Here is a 14,592-nt window from a genome sequence, read left to right on the forward strand (position 1 = left end):
ATAGGATGGTTATTTAGGACGATACATAATCAAAATTTACACTACTACATCCTTCTCCATCCGCAGCCCTTCCCTCTAACCAGCCTTGCTCCCAACTCTGCTTCCGAGCTGAGACAAATACGTTGAACATTTTATTTACTGCCTCCCAATTCTCCTTCCTTGTCTGTAGCAGCCTAGACTCGGATTTCGTGGGAATCCAATGATCTATGCGTGTTGCATTGGGAAATAGAAAGGACAGCACTCCTGTGACCCTCACAGGATCATCGATGTGAGATGCACCGACAAGAAACTCTGTAATTTTTGGACTGACTGCGTCGACCGGGGCCATATATACGGTGTCACTTTTGAAAGTGGCACCGAAGAAAATTCCGAGAGAGGACAGCTGACGGCAGTGCATTAAGAGAGATGTGACTCCCTCAAAAGTCAGCAACGGAATAAAGTGCCAGCATCTCTGGTGACCCAAGTAGAGTCGCTGTAGGTGTGGACAAGACAGGGCCATCTCTTTGAGGAAAGTGTCATCCATAGCGGTGCATGCACTCCCAAGGTCTAAGTGGCTGAGTCCCTTGAATGATAGGAATGGATGCAACACGCGAGAGTTGAGCATGATCAACCCATTTCTTGTTACACCAAACCTCAGCTCTAGAAGTTCCTCGGGATGCATGAGGCATGATTTTAGGCGCGAGAAGAAATCTTTGGGGAATTTTTCATCGTAGCGTTGGCAGACAAGGCGCAGACGTGGAGTCGAGAAATGGACATTTTGGGCGAATGCGTAAAAGAGTGAGGGCGAAGGTGTTGAGATTGTGATCGTAGCACGGGGGGAGCAAAATTCCAACACCGGGGATTTGAGATCTGAAACAGAGAAACGCAACTCTTGAAGGGTTTCCAAAGAGCTGGCGTGCGTCAAAGCCTGTTCATCCAAAGGACCAACCAGCAACACTTGAAGCTTCTTCCAGCCCACGACTGCTTCGCTGACTGCTTGCATCGACGAATCTTCCGCGTCAATGCATAAGAATTTCTTAAGCAAAGGGCACAATGGTGCAAGCGATGCAACAACGGCACACTTGCGGACACTCCACGAGGTGGGTGACAACTTGAGGGTGGTCAAATTGGGCCCACAGAAACAACGCAAGAAAGGGAAGAAGTCTTCACGATTAGATAGCCAACTCAACACTGCGAGGTTCGGAAGGAGGGGTCCTAGAAGGGGATGACAGCTCAGAAGTTGCATGGTGGTGATGTCCCATGTATCTGATTGAGGTGAGATTGTCAGCGCATGGACGCGCCCTGTATAACGCGCGAGAATGCGCCAGTCCGCATCGTACAATGCACGATCCCAGATCTTAATGTGGGATCTGAGCAACAGGAAGGGGGGAAAATGGCTCACTCACTAATTCGTTGTTGCCATCCCGCCTTCCACCAGAACAGAGGACGAGTGCATCCAACGAGTGGAGCTGAGCCCACAAGACATCCAGGGCAGGGTCTCTAAACGCTCGGCACGTTCTCGCTAAACTGGCAACCGTGGCGCGACCCTCTTTATCCTCTTTTGTGCGAAAGGGATCATAGACATATTCGAAAATAAGCTGCACAACTTCCGGGATCCAGCGCTGCATCTTTGTTCGAACAGCCTGAGTAACACAGAGAAAATGAGTTCAGTGCTCTGAATCACTTTGGCGGCACAGAAATTCCTACTATGAGTCTCCAGATCTGGCTGCGGCAAAATGAAGAAGCAACTCACTGATAAGTACTAGTAAGTCCAGAAAATCGGGCTGTGAGCCTGTGACAAGATGTGAGGATGGGCGATTGAGTTTAGTACGCAAATTGGTCTCCCGTAGTCAGACCTTTACACATGTAAATCGATCGAATGAAGAAAAGACACGGGCCGCAGCCTTTCCCTCTGACTAGCCTTGCTCCCAACTGTGCTTCCGAACTGAGACAAATGTTCCCAAGCTCATATTTACTGTCTCTCATTTTTCCTTTCTCGAAGCTCCCGGGATGAACGGCTCATAATACAGTGATGTATGCCTGCACCGGGAGTAAGGAACTCCATCAAAGGTCGGCAATGGAACAATAGGCCAGCACTTCGCGTCACCCAAGTAGAGTTCCTGTAGGTGCGGACAAGACACGGCCACCTCTTTGAGGAAGGTATCATCAATATGCACAGTGAATATATCAAGAAGATCTAAGCAGTCGAGTCCCTTGAATGATAGGAGTGGATGTAGCACGCGAGGGGCGAGGACGGCGACTGAGTCGTTGCTACCCTCCCTGTGTCGCATCTCCTTCAACGTCAACCTCAGCTCGAAAAGTTTCCCGGGATGCATGAAGCGTGCTTCTAAGCATGAGAAGAAACGTTCGGGGAATTTTTCATCATAGCGCTCGGAGAAAAGGATAAATTATTGGGGCGAGAAGTGCACGTTTTGGATGAATGCGTGGAAGAATGAAGGTGAAAGAGGTGAGATTATCAGAGCACAAGGAGGGGGGCAAGATTTCAACACTGGGGATCGGAGATTTGGAACAGAGAAAGGCAACCGTTGAAGTGTTTGCAAAGACTCTGGTTGCGTGCGTTAAAGCCTGTTCATCCAAAGGCCCAGCCAGCAACACTTGAAGCTTCTTCCAGCCCACAACTGCCTCGACGAATCCTCCGCACCGTCGCACGAGAATTCCTTGAGTTAAGGACACGGTGGTGCAAGCGATGCAACAACGGCACACTTTCGGACACTCCACGAGGTGGGTGAAAGATCGAGGGTCGTCAAACAGAAACAATGCAAGAAAGGGAAGAAGTTTTCACGGTTAGACAACCAATTCAACACTGTGAGGTTCGGAAGAAGGGGTCCTAGAAGATGAAAACAGCTCAGAAGTTGCATGATGCTGATGTCCCATGTATTCAATGAGACTGTTAGCGTGCGGACACGTTCTGCATAACGCACGAGAATGCGCCAGTCCGCGTCGTACAATGGACGGTCCCAGATCTAAGTGCCAATGGATCTGAGTAATGGGGGGAAATCATGATGGCTCACTCGCTAATCGATTGTTACGATCTCGCCTCCCACCGAAGCAGAGGACGAGTGCATCCAAAGAATGTAGCCGAGGCCACAGGACATCCAGGGCAGGGCCTTTGAATGCTCGACACGTTCTTGCTAAACCGGCAGCTGTGACGCGACCCTTTCTATCCTCTTCTGTGTGTAAGGGATCATAGACAAATTCGAAAATAAGCCGCAAAACTTCCGGGATCCAGCGGTGCATTTTTATTCGAACGGAGTCAACAGACGAAGCAGAAAGTGAGCAACTAGTGCTCTCAGCGAATCACTTCAGAAATCTCTGCTATGTCTCCAGATCTGGCTGCAAAAAAAAATAAGTTGTAAGCATAGCCAACTACTAGTCACTTACTTCGAAAGGACCAGTGACTCGACACAAGATTGCTGGAAGCCGTACTTCTGACTCTGGCTGTGACAAGCTGTGACAATGTGATATATATGGGCAATGTATATAAGCAATGCCCACTACCCGACGTGTTCGCCACAAACCTCTACCGCCCACGACATAGATCACCCTTTCCTGTCAACTCTCCCTCCTGCACGAGCATAATGAGCAACCTTGACTGGGACAGCAAGACAGTCATTGGATTCAAGGCCAAGGCCCCCAAAGTCACCCGCAACACGTCCGACTTGAATGGTGAGTAGTGGTACAGTCACTTGTACATGAAATACTTGTCTGACGAATCGTAAATTTTAGCCGTATGTCATTTTTACTACCAGATCAATTATCTTTGACTCACGACCTAAAAAGGCGCGCAGAACAGGTGCTGTCGTTGCTACAGACAAGAAGGTCACCGCTGGTGGGAACAAAGCTCATCAAGGTCCGTCTTTGCATGAGTCGGTCAGTCTCATCTTAACTAATCAAGCTGTATGCAGGACCAGACCACCAACGCATAGCCAAGCTTGACCGCGAGAATGAAGTCGCTCCTCCACCGAAAGTCAACGCAAGTGTCGGCAAGGTCGGTATACTGACTCATGTCCACATCACGTAAGCGCTTACACAGCACACAGGCTATCCAAACCGCTCGCATGGAGAAGCAACTGACTCAGAAAGACCTCGCCCAGAAGACGAATGAGAAGCCTTCTGTAATCCAGGATTACGAATCCGGAAAGGCTATTCCTAATCCTCAGGTCCTCAGCAAGTTCGAGAGGATTCTGGGTGTCAAGCTTCGTGGTGAGTATAAACGGCCTGTGTCGAGCACCATTCGGTAATAACGTCAATATGTTCACAGGTGCAGACATTGGAAAGAAGCTGGAGGGGCCAAAAAAGTCGTAATTTGACCCTTCCGTAGTCGCACGTTTATATCGACTCATACCGGTGTGAATTGCTATCACACATGTAGTTCTGTCTGTCATCACTAGATCTTTTCACAATGTACTGGACATGATTTGCAAGTTTTTTGAGTGTAATAGAAGATGAAAGAAGATGCGGCAGCTACCGAGCAACAAGAGAATACGATAACAATACAAGAATCTCACTTCGATAATATTATGTGCCCTGTTCTGCGTCTGGCGCTCCCTGTATTTCTTGACATGAGCGTGGACACAATGAACGGTGAACGAAGGAACTCACATAAGTAATATAATCTGCACTCTCGCAAGCCTTATACTCTTTGAGCAGCTCCTCCGCAGTCGCTCTGATGCCACCAGTAAATCAAGTCACCGATTGACTCAAGAGTCACTTACCTCGCATCATCAAATTCTTCCAGTCCATTCTCGAACATCTTCTCCTTCTTGTATTGCTCCAAAAATGCGTTTCGTTTGCGGAGCCGGTCGAACTGGTCGAGCATCCGCTTGAATAGCTGCAGAAAAAAAAGACTTAGTCTCGAGTGAAAACATCGCGCATGTATATCCTACAGAAGCAATGCTTGTATGATTCGCAAGCATGAGCCCACTGACACGGTGATTTGTTGTGACATATGGCGAGCGACGTGTCAAAGCCACTTGTATCGACGCTGGTCCCCAAGGTATAAAGTTCGCAAGCTGACGTTCCCGTATCCGCAGAAGTGATTGATGGACCTAGATGCCAGACTGAGTGAGCAGGATGTTAAATGCATAAAAGATAGTACGGGTCGTACATCAGTTGGGTCGACGTCTCCTTGGATGATATTCAAAATCGAGATGTAGCAGGCTGTTTTACTTGGTGTTGTGGACACCATGCGGTTCTTGGGCTGAAGCAAACGCCGCATAACATCGAGGACAGTTGTTCTGCGGATTGGTTTTGCCTGATGACACAGGTGTCAAGTAACCTTATGCACAGAAGAGGATAGAGGGGCACGAACCTTGTCGATTTGATCACTCGTGAAGGGCGTGTATGAGGTCATCAGGAAGTGGCATCGAGGCGTTGGTATGAGCGAGGCTATTATGCCCACAAGGTCATTGTTCATATATCCTGGATATCGAAGTGTCTGTGTGCTTGCAGCCATGACTGTAGCGACCTTTGGCAGGCTGAGCAATCAAACGATATCACTCTGTTTGTGCACTCACAAGCTGATTCGTCTGGTCAAAGGTAGGTGTCTGGACGTGTAGCCGATCTGCCGATATCCGCGCCAGTGCCCCGTTGTCCAGCACAACGACCGAGTCAGCATGGTTCGTTAGACGCTTAAGGGTAAGGAGGGAGTTGTAAGGCTGCACAACGACATCACCCTCGTTGGCGTTCGGGAAGACAGAGTATGTTTGGATGAGCTTTTTGGGAAACTTATCATTAAGGCGCTCGAGGATGAAGGAGCCAAATCCTGAGCCCGTGCCGCCTGCTATTGAATGCATGAGCATGAAGCCCTGTAAGATAGCTCATAAGGATCTACGAAGAGCTAGGTGAACTGGTGCTCACCTCCAGAGAGTCGCTCCCTTCAGCTTCGCGATCGATCATCTCCATAACCTCCTCATACAACCTCTCCCCAGAAGCATATCCATGCGCCCAGTTATTTCCGGCACCACCGCCATCTTTCGACATAAAAATGTTCTCGGGGTTGTATAAATTCGCCCACGGGGAACTGAGGATGTTGTTGATCACCTAGACAATGCTGCACAGTTGGGAGATCAGTTGCAACGCATTGCAGGAGCACGTACACGAGGCTCAAGGTCAACAAGGATCGCGCGAGGAATATAATGCTCGTCATCTGCCTGGTAGAAGAAGACATCTTTGCGGTCCCCGCCTTCAGTCGCCCATTCCTCGAGGATGCCTTCTTTGTTGATACCGTGTTCTGCACAGAGGCGTTGCCAGTATACAGCGCCCACTTTTTCAGTTGCTAGATCAGAATATTTGAGGGCTGCACGAGCTTAGAGAGCTCACCTTGATTGCCACATTGTCCAAGCTGAACTGTAACTATTTCGCGGGGCATGATGGACGCGGCACGCGTTCAAGATTGCATCAAATTCACGCGTCACGCGCGTCTGATATCATTCGCACCCAGATTATACAAGGTTACTCATAACAGCAGAAAAGTTATTAACATTATGGACCGCCTCCTACTAACAACGAAAACATATGCACGTAGAAAGAGAAACCAATGATGCAGGTAACTATGTGAATGTGTCTACAGGCCTTGAGCCCAGTGAGTATGCGTATTGTGTCAAATCAAAATGGAGATAAGCGTGTGGTGGCCTTGAGCCATCCATGCGTGTCGACGAAATAGATCCCTCGGGTGTTTAATGTTGTGCGCTACAGGACGAGCAGGGACGAGCTGCTGAGTTATTGAAAACCCAAGGCAACAGATGCGTAAAGATGGGCACCATGCTAGGTGCACGCCGGTTGATGCTTGACATCAGAATTGGTCGGGGTGGGGTGAGGTGAGGTAGCGCAATTGAAAGCAAAGACGAAATGAGAGATGTGAGATGAATTTTATGTGAAGACAGTCTGTAATAGCCCATTGGTTACCAAAAGGAAAGGTTTCGGAGACGATCAGCGTCTCCCAACTCCACGACGAGGGAGCTTCTTGATTTGTCTCCCATCAGGCTGAGGTGCAGCACCAATGGTAAATAGAGCACCCCCGCCAGACGGGGCGGCAGCAGGAGCAAATGAATTCGGCGCGGCAGCTGGCGCTGCACTACTCGACTGACCGAAGTTAAACGCACCGCCGCCTGAGGGCTGTGGAAGCCCGCCGGCAGGGGCAGCCGGCGACGCAGGCTGGCTGCCCCCGAACCCAAACGATGGAGCAGCAGGCTGCGTAGACGTGGTTGCGCCAAATGAAAACGGGCGGCTGAATGTCGACGGGCTCGATGGCGCTGATGATGTGCTTTGCTGCTGCCCAAATGTATTGCTTGCGGTCTGGCCGAACCCGAACGCTGAGGACGGTGTTACACTCGGCGATGTAGCCTGTGGAAACGAGAACGGCGCCGCAGATGGCGGGGCAGGTGTTTCGGGTGCCGCCTGCCCAAATCCAAAGCCAGAACCTGAAGACTGGCCAAACCCGGAGCCAAATGACATCCCTGGCTTGTCCTTGTCCTCTGGCTTCACGAATGGATTGGCACTAGACGTGCCAAAGCCGAATCCAGGGCCTGTTGCCGTAGCAGGACTCTGCGCGAAGAGGGTGCTGCCTGCGGGCGTGCTACTGGCACCAGTAAAAGAGAAATTAAGTGTTGGCCGTTCCGGCGCCTTCCCGTTGGTATTCATGTCGCGACTCGGGCTCTCGTCCATGCTGACCTCCTGGTCTGCTTTCGGCGGCGTGATGGAACGCGGGGGTGCAGGTGCAGGTGCAGGTGCAGACTGCCCAAAATTGAAGGGCTTACTTGTGTCAGAGGCATTGCTACCCGCATTGGCAGGCCCAAAGTTGAATGAGGGCTTGAGTGTAGCAGTAGGCGGTGCAGGAGATGGGGAGCCAAAGGCGAATGGCTTCTTCTCATTTGGAGCGGGTTGAACAGCTGAAGCAGACGTAAATGCAAAAGGCGCAGGGGCCGAGGCAGGTTTCTCCTCTGCGGGCGCAGTACTGGGGCGTACACCGAATGAGAACTCAGATGCCGTCGTCGTTCCCTGCGTCCCGAACAACGACTTGGGGACCTCAATCACGGGAGTAGGAGCGGGTACAGGCGCAGGCGACGTAGAAGGTGCAGGCCCACCGAATGAGAAGGCACTCTTCGGTGGCTCTGTAATTGCAGGCGTCGGTGCCGGTGCCCCGAAAGAGAATGCAGACTTGGATGGCTCAGGTGCAGGTGCAGAAACGGCGGGTGTACTAAAGCCGAATGGAGGAGCAGAAGGGCTAGTTCCGAAGGGCGACGGAGGTTTGCTTGCTTCAAGTTCCGCTGTTTTTGGAGCTTCACTGGCAGGGGCAACCGGTGCGGGTGCGGCACTAAACGAGAATGGTAAAGAGGACGGAGCAGGGGAAGGGGCAGAGGGTAATGCAGAGGAAGGGGCAGGGGAAGGAACAGGCATCAACTCTGTTGCTTTGGGCGGTGCTGGAGCGCCAAACGATGTGCCAGTGCTAGTGAAAGAAGTGCCAAAGATCGAGGTACTTGCAGACGCAGGAGCTGTTCCAAATATGGAAGTCGTAGCAGGTGCAGCAGATGCTTGAGTTACAGGCGTGACAAACAATGAAGGCGAGGCCTCGGTGACCTTTGGAGCCTCTGGTACCTTGTACTGGCACTGGTGCTGGTGCTGGCGCGAGAACGGGAGAGGGTACGCCAAAAGAGCCCGGGTGAGCAGTGACGGCCAACGGCTTGGTATATGCAGTCGTACTAGCAAAAAAATTGGGAATGCCAGAAGCAGTCGCGGGAGGGGCCGCTGGAACGGGTCCAGGCTCAGTACGTGTCTCTGGCTTTGGCTGCTGTGGGGTAGCAGGAACAAGTGAAATGGTGGGGACTGCTGGAGCGGTGGCTGCAGAGGGGACAAAGGCCTGCATAGCCGCAGGCGTAGTCGATTTTGACAATGAAAATGGAAGTGCGCTGATGGGAGGTTCTTTTGCACCCATGACATCGTGAGGTATGAGGGCCTGCGAAAATAATGAGATCGCGTATTCATGAGTACCACAAAGATAAAAATTACCTCTTTCGCAAACGTGAACCCAGCAGGGATTTCGAATACGGGTACTTTCTTTGCAGCCTCCTCGAGTGCAACCCTCTCATCATCCATAGCATCCTCGTCGTCTTCAAACGCCGCAGAGAACTTGTTTGGGCGCTTTGATGACGGGCGCTCAATGTGGTTGCGCATGAGCGAGCGTCCAACACGGAGAGACGACATCTCCCGTGTAGCACTGAGCTGCGGCTCGAATGCAGGTGCCTTAGCGGCGGGAACCTCCATCTGCCTCTTACGTTGTGCCTCTTCCGCCTGGGCCTTCTTTTTCTGTTCTCTCAGTCTTTCAGCCTCGGCTTCAGCACTCTCATCCTGCTCCATCGCCCGATCTTTCTCCTGCTCTCGGTCAGTTTCCTCATACGCTCGCACCACATCCTCTTCCCGTTTCCTCCTTGCCAACCACTTCTTCATGCCGCCCTCACCCGCATATGGCTTTGTCCCATTGACACCATCTCGATCCTTCATTCTGCTCTTGCCTTTCCCCTTCTTCCGCTCTCGATCCCGGTCATGCATGAGAGTGATAGGGCGACTCTTCTTGGGTATAAAAATGTCCGGGATCGGTGCACCCTTAAGACGCGATGGAAGGAGGGGAGTTTTGTACACGTCGAGTTCATGCAGGGCTTTCTCGGCGGGGTTGATCGGCCAAAGGTGGGCTGCTGCAAGATAATCAACGGTCAAAAAATATTTAGAGTGTGGGCATACGCACGGGCAGGGACATCTGTCATGGATCCAGTGCCAAATAGAACGGATCCCCGTCGGACAGGGGTCTGCTGGGAAATTTGTGTCAAAGGTACGTCTACGACAAGAGTGAAAAAAGCGAAAAATCGGATATGATCCTCACCTGACGCTGAGAGTCCAACAATGAACCAAGAGTTGCTTGTCTGCTTAATTCTGCTGCTCCAGACTTCTGTAAGCCGGGCGGAGGCTTGACAAACATGGGGTTTGACATCAGTGTAGTCAGTGGTGGCGGCTCGTTTGGATCGCGCTCCCGACGAGCGGGAACGACGGGACCGAAATCGGGACCCGAGGGCTGCGGTGTGACAGACGTACGCATACGGATGTTTGACATGGACGGTTCCCTGCTAATGGACATGACGTCTTTCTCCTCGGTGAGATCCTGCATGGTCGGGGCAGGCTGGAGCCGGGCTGCAGTCCCGGAGTAGGCCAGACCAGTGGGAGGATCAAGAGACATGGTACGCACAGACGGCTGTGCCTTGAGCTGGGATCCACTTGGGTAGGGGGACATCGTGCGTCTATTACGTGGTGTGGCAGGAGGCACGCGAAGCGTTTTTTCGCGGGGACGGCGAGATATGACGCTGATTTTGAGCGCGTGCGACTTCAGAAGTTTTCTTGAAAGCTGATCTGGGGGGATCAAGGTAGCCTTGCTTATCTCTATTAGGGCTGCCCACTCTCATTCTCTTGGTCCGTTGCTCCGAGTCCTCCTCATTGCGGGTTTGCTCAGAGGCAGTGGGAAGTCGCCTCCGCTTCCCCCTGGCGTCGCTGTCCCCAAAGTCTTCCTCATCACTGCCGCCGAACCATGAGAGTGGGGCAGTAACGATGTTCTTGATGGCGCCAAAGAATGAATTTGTGCGTCCTAGGGCTACTGGAGCTGCAGGCGGACGGGCCTGCGTCTGGGTATATGTGTTCATCACTGTCTGTGTTGACGAGAACAGTTTTGATCTAGTGGTCGCTGTGGTCGCTGACGTCCTGTGCGCACAACCTGACGGTGTCCACAAGCGTGGAGGAGTTCACGGGATGCAAACTTTGACTCCGTTTCATCCTCACAAGACCCCAAGTAAGGAAATGCTCTCCCACGACTACGGATATTACGTAGAGATATGCCGATATTGATGTCAAAGCTCTTGGCTATAGCCAACTGCTAGGACAGCATGTATTCAAGGAGTACGTTAAACTTGGCTGCTCGCAATTTGCGCTCTTTATCATACCAGACACGACGAATACATGCGAGCAGACGGGTATTTGAGGACACACCACTGGAGACAGTGAACGCATCCAAATTGGAGGATGGGGACGTAAGTGGCTTCGACACCGGGTATTCCCAACGCTCATTAAGTATTCTTTATAGTCTCAAGAACGATGGTTGTTCATTGACTCCGTCTTCCCTATTCGTCTCGGTATCTGGGAGTTCGTACTACACAACTATACCTTCTACCTTGACTAAACCCACGCAGCCTTCGACACTACATTGGCATATTACGTGAGGACACCCTCTTGGAACGCTTGCACGAGCGTCTCGAAACCGTAAAGACACACGACTTCAACATCATCGAGCTTCAGCCATATCAGAAGGAAGGCGGCGTCTTTGTGCGGTTCAGTTATACTGCTCATGACCACCAAAATGCGCTCGAGACGCTTCGGAGCGATCTTGAGCTTGAAGCAACTAAGCATGGCGGTCTCCCCTCGTGGTCGGGACTCAATGACTGCAATATCTGGCTCGTGAAGGGGAACCCATTTCTCGAGGTGCGTTTTCTCAAGTAGAAGTTGCTTGGCGAGAACGCAAATTACATGATCAGGATATGCACCGATACCCGTCAGGAATCGTACACGTTTCTTTCCAAGGCCCAGATGTTCCTGAAGAAGCCTTATATAGTCTCTTTCGAGTGAGTACGCTCCACTCGTTCGTTAGTTTACTTCTTATGTCGTGCTAGCCATGCGGCCGGATATACAACATCACCGCCCCTACGCCCGTGCCCGCAGGTACGCTCCGCTCCTCTGATATCATATTCCACCGCGTGCGTTCTGCCACTGTCGCGCGGAATATCATCCATGGATTCACTTTCTCTAATGGTGGTGCAACAACACGCCTGAGGACCGTATACCAACGCCCCATCCAGGCCCATGCAATTAGGGACTGGCTGACTTCGCATCCCAGGATCGTATTGCCGATCCTATTTTTCTTGCTTGGCACATTGACGTATACTGTGGGTGAACAACTTTAAGATCTGTTCGTGAGCTTAAAAACAATTGTCTAGATATTCGATCCAATAAGAATCCTGTCTGTTGAAGGGAAGATGCTTAATTGGTTTGACTACCGCGGTAACCATGTGTTCTTTTGATCACGACCATCGAACATACCATACTGACCCATTTCTTTTACTCCAGAATACAAAGTATATAAATGGCTTCGTGCCAACGCCCTGGACCGGTTCTCTCTCACTAGCATGGGCCGTCAAGACGTCTCGCCGCAGGGAGACATCTGGAAGGAGCGTAAAGACGCAGAAATCGCCGTGCGGAGCTATCTCTCCGAGCTACCTTGCAAGTCCTACTCATGTGTCACTGAAAGAATTCTGACAACAAATAATCTAAATAGCTACAGTTGCATTCGTGCATGGTCCCCAGGGCAGTGGAAAATACCATATGCTCCAGGCTATCATCCGTGACACTGGCAGGTCTGTATTATATTCTATTGACTTAGACACAGCTTATCATCATATATATAGAAAAGCTCTAGTGATTGATTGTGCTGAGCTCAATAAAGCAACGTCGGACACGCGTCTCGTCTCAGCACTAGCACAACAGACCGGCTACAGACCGATTTTCACCTTCTTGAACTCCGTCAACAATATGATAGACATTGCGACTGTCGGCCTCATCGGGCAAAAAGGTTACTCGATTGATTCTTCCCCGTTCCAATATCTGAATAACCACCGTATTTCTAGCGGGCTTCACATCCTCCCTCGAAGACCAGTTGAAACGAATTCTCGAAGTCACAGGCACAGCACTGAAGAAAGTCAATCATTCCCTTCGCGACTCTGCGCAGCGCTCTGTTAAAGCAGCGCAAGAGGCCGAAACACGACAAGCCGAGAATGCGCGTACTCGCGCCCGTATTTGCGCCGGGACATGGCACGATCCACGGCTTGACTGCCTCGCGGGGAATGGCATTATAAGCGAGCTTGGGGTGGGGGACGAGTTGCTGGAGGGTGATGGCGAGTTTGTGAGCTTTGATGCGATGGAGAACGACATGGTAAACTTGAATGGTGTGGGGGAGAAGACGAGCGAGGAGGAGCTAGTGAGACAACGCCGGGGTGCGGAAGACGTGCAAGCTGTTCGTACGCTGCCGATTGTCGTCATCAAGAACTTCGCCGCACGGGGAGGAGTTTACAAGGAGGAATTCCTCAGCGTTTTGGCACAGTGGGCGGCGAGCCTTGCTGAGAACCAGGTGATCAGCACCACTCCACTTGTCGAGTTGTGCGGCTCCTTACGTCTTTTAAGATTGCCCATGTTATCGTGGTCAGCGATAACCGCGAGAACGCAAAGCTGCTTACCCGAGGTGAGTGTTATATTTACGTTGTTATGAGGTATTGTTTAACTGTTACCATGATATTGCAGCGCTGCCCTCCAAACCATTGAACTCAATAGCCCTTTATGATGCTGATGCACCTACCGCCCTCTCCTTTGTCCGCCGGCGCCTGCACGATGGTGGTATTACATCAGATCTCAAACCTGCACAAAGCAAGGCCATAGAGGGCCTTGGCGGCCGCACGAGCGACCTTGAACGCGTCAGTTATCTTAGTACTCCCTCTACTGTGCAAGTTGCTAATACCTCCCGCACTTAGTTAATCCACAAGGTCTACAGTGGCCAAGGCATCGAGGAAGCAGTAGAAGACATCATCGCTAGCAGTGTGGGAGAACTAAGGAAGAATGCCTTTGGCGAGGACATCGACGATGCTAAGAGTTTGCCGTGGTCAAGGGAGCAGGCGTGGACCGTGCTCAAACAACTGGCACGCAAATCTGAGGTACTCATCCTCATGTGCTAGTCGGTAATCTGCTCATATTTCTTGTCAGCTGCCATATTACGACGTGCTACTCGATCCACCTTTCAAGGGAGACGAGCTACCACTTCGTGCCATGGAACACACTGAGATCATATCTATCAGCACGCAGCACGGTACGTTCAGTCCATTTACACTGAAGACAAGTGTCTAATATCTTTTTCAGGTCGACCGTCCACGATACGTCCTGGAAGGCCTGTGTTCAAATCCGTCTTTGAGAGACTTGTGAACGGTAATGGGATTTGTGATATCATCTAATTTCCCCTTACTAATGATACATCAGACCCTGTCTTCCAAGCCACGCAAGACATCGCGCTCAATGAGAAATTTATATCGAGCGCAGAGAGTACCGTTTCGTGCATGCGAATCTGAGCTTACCACGCTTCAGGACCTCTCAAAGGCGGAAAAGTCATACTGGTTGTTCAGGCGTAGAGCGACATCTGAGCGAAAGGATTACTTGTTGAAGAAGATGCGTTCTGCGCAGACGAAGATTCAGATACTGGAGAAGCGGAATGCTGAGTTGAAGAGAGTATTGGCGAAGGGGGGTTGATTAGGTAGCACCTGTATGTTGAATGTTTCGCATTGAGGTGCTCTTTAAATTATTGGACACGTCCGCGAATGCTAGTCCATGCAGACCGTGTGTGAATGCCAGTTTATCTTGAAGGCGAATGTTCTGCGTGTCGCCAACACAACATTCCATAGTTAGATGCAAATATTATTCTGCCTAGCTATGCGCTACAGCCCCAGCGCCTATCGGGGAATGCCG

At 51.1% G+C, this 14,592-nt stretch overlaps 6 protein-coding genes across 6 annotated transcripts; 2 read left to right on the plus strand and 4 right to left on the minus strand.

The window, feature by feature from the left end:
• Positions 1 to 13: 13 nt before the first annotated feature.
• EDB91DRAFT_1344763 (uncharacterized protein) lies at positions 14 to 2,039 on the minus strand (the record flags this gene model as incomplete). The annotated part of the gene is made up of 3 exons (XM_041325816.1): positions 1,733 to 2,039; positions 1,386 to 1,682; positions 14 to 1,336 (listed from the first exon to the last, which is right to left on the minus strand). The coding sequence occupies exons 2-3, from the start codon at positions 1,605 to 1,607 to the stop codon at positions 14 to 16; spliced, it is 1,545 nt and encodes a 514-aa protein (XP_041181118.1). The 5' UTR covers positions 1,608 to 1,682; positions 1,733 to 2,039.
• A 642-nt stretch (positions 2,040 to 2,681) lies between these two features.
• EDB91DRAFT_1112491 (uncharacterized protein) lies at positions 2,682 to 3,558 on the minus strand. The gene is made up of 3 exons (XM_041317809.1): positions 3,519 to 3,558; positions 3,382 to 3,448; positions 2,682 to 3,333 (listed from the first exon to the last, which is right to left on the minus strand). The coding sequence occupies exon 3, from the start codon at positions 3,235 to 3,237 to the stop codon at positions 2,998 to 3,000; it is 240 nt and encodes a 79-aa protein (XP_041181119.1). The 5' UTR covers positions 3,238 to 3,333; positions 3,382 to 3,448; positions 3,519 to 3,558; the 3' UTR covers positions 2,682 to 2,997.
• Positions 3,410 to 4,454, plus strand: EDB91DRAFT_1112495 (multi protein bridging factor 1-domain-containing protein). The gene is made up of 5 exons (XM_041317810.1): positions 3,410 to 3,665; positions 3,726 to 3,728; positions 3,781 to 3,850; positions 3,906 to 3,988; positions 4,041 to 4,454. Exons 1-5 carry the CDS (start codon positions 3,468 to 3,470, stop codon positions 4,239 to 4,241), a joined length of 555 nt encoding a protein of 184 aa, XP_041181120.1. The 5' UTR covers positions 3,410 to 3,467; the 3' UTR covers positions 4,242 to 4,454.
• Positions 4,380 to 6,431, minus strand: EDB91DRAFT_834167 (gamma tubulin). Its single transcript, XM_041328550.1, has 10 exons — positions 6,322 to 6,431; positions 6,099 to 6,265; positions 5,860 to 6,042; positions 5,517 to 5,807; positions 5,312 to 5,467; positions 5,108 to 5,254; positions 4,887 to 5,048; positions 4,716 to 4,831; positions 4,603 to 4,666; positions 4,380 to 4,548 (listed from the first exon to the last, which is right to left on the minus strand). Exons 1-10 carry the CDS (start codon positions 6,368 to 6,370, stop codon positions 4,519 to 4,521), a joined length of 1,365 nt encoding a protein of 454 aa, XP_041181121.1. The 5' UTR covers positions 6,371 to 6,431; the 3' UTR covers positions 4,380 to 4,518.
• A 499-nt stretch (positions 6,432 to 6,930) lies between these two features.
• On the minus strand, positions 6,931 to 10,682 carry EDB91DRAFT_1344766 (uncharacterized protein; the record flags this gene model as incomplete). Its single annotated transcript, XM_041325817.1, has 6 exons — positions 6,931 to 8,531; positions 8,596 to 8,953; positions 9,007 to 9,689; positions 9,740 to 9,803; positions 9,875 to 10,390; positions 10,443 to 10,682. 6 exons carry the CDS (start codon positions 10,680 to 10,682, stop codon positions 6,931 to 6,933), a joined length of 3,462 nt encoding a protein of 1,153 aa, XP_041181122.1.
• Positions 10,683 to 10,901: 219 nt separating this feature from the next.
• Positions 10,902 to 14,464, plus strand: EDB91DRAFT_1112504 (RNA12 protein-domain-containing protein). The gene is made up of 16 exons (XM_041317811.1): positions 10,902 to 11,066; positions 11,120 to 11,178; positions 11,226 to 11,514; positions 11,568 to 11,654; positions 11,703 to 11,975; positions 12,027 to 12,090; positions 12,157 to 12,324; positions 12,365 to 12,443; positions 12,495 to 12,658; positions 12,714 to 13,256; positions 13,384 to 13,553; positions 13,611 to 13,790; positions 13,840 to 13,942; positions 13,993 to 14,058; positions 14,110 to 14,177; positions 14,200 to 14,464. Exons 1-16 carry the CDS (start codon positions 10,923 to 10,925, stop codon positions 14,374 to 14,376), a joined length of 2,634 nt encoding a protein of 877 aa, XP_041181123.1. The 5' UTR covers positions 10,902 to 10,922; the 3' UTR covers positions 14,377 to 14,464.
• The last annotated feature ends 128 nt before the right edge of the window (positions 14,465 to 14,592 follow it).

This window comes from Suillus paluster (genome assembly GCF_016628075.1).
Source record: "Suillus paluster strain FC165 chromosome Unknown EDB91scaffold_8, whole genome shotgun sequence".
Lineage (NCBI taxonomy): Eukaryota > Fungi > Basidiomycota > Agaricomycetes > Boletales > Suillaceae > Suillus > Suillus paluster.

Coding starts and splice junctions, on each gene's coding strand:
- EDB91DRAFT_1112504 (XM_041317811.1), top strand. CDS start 10,923: ATGTATTCAAGGAGTACGTTAAACTTGGCTGCTCGCAATTTGCGCTCT. Junction 12,444..12,494: donor ATCATCCGTGACACTGGCAG/GTCTGTATTATA, acceptor TCATATATATAG/AAAAGCTCTAGTGATTGATT. Junction 13,791..13,839: donor AACTGGCACGCAAATCTGAG/GTACTCATCCTC, acceptor ATTTCTTGTCAG/CTGCCATATTACGACGTGCT.
- EDB91DRAFT_1112491 (XM_041317809.1), bottom strand. CDS start 3,237: ATGCACCGCTGGATCCCGGAAGTTTTGCGGCTTATTTTCGAATTTGTC.
- EDB91DRAFT_1112495 (XM_041317810.1), top strand. CDS start 3,468: ATGGGCAATGTATATAAGCAATGCCCACTACCCGACGTGTTCGCCACA. Junction 3,851..3,905: donor TGGGAACAAAGCTCATCAAG/GTCCGTCTTTGC, acceptor AGCTGTATGCAG/GACCAGACCACCAACGCATA. Junction 3,989..4,040: donor TCAACGCAAGTGTCGGCAAG/GTCGGTATACTG, acceptor CACAGCACACAG/GCTATCCAAACCGCTCGCAT.
- EDB91DRAFT_834167 (XM_041328550.1), bottom strand. CDS start 6,370: ATGCCCCGCGAAATAGTTACAGTTCAGCTTGGACAATGTGGCAATCAA. Junction 6,266..6,321: donor TGGACAATGTGGCAATCAAG/GTGAGCTCTCTA, acceptor CAACTGAAAAAG/TGGGCGCTGTATACTGGCAA. Junction 4,667..4,715: donor GAAGAATTTGATGATGCGAG/GTAAGTGACTCT, acceptor TGGTGGCATCAG/AGCGACTGCGGAGGAGCTGC.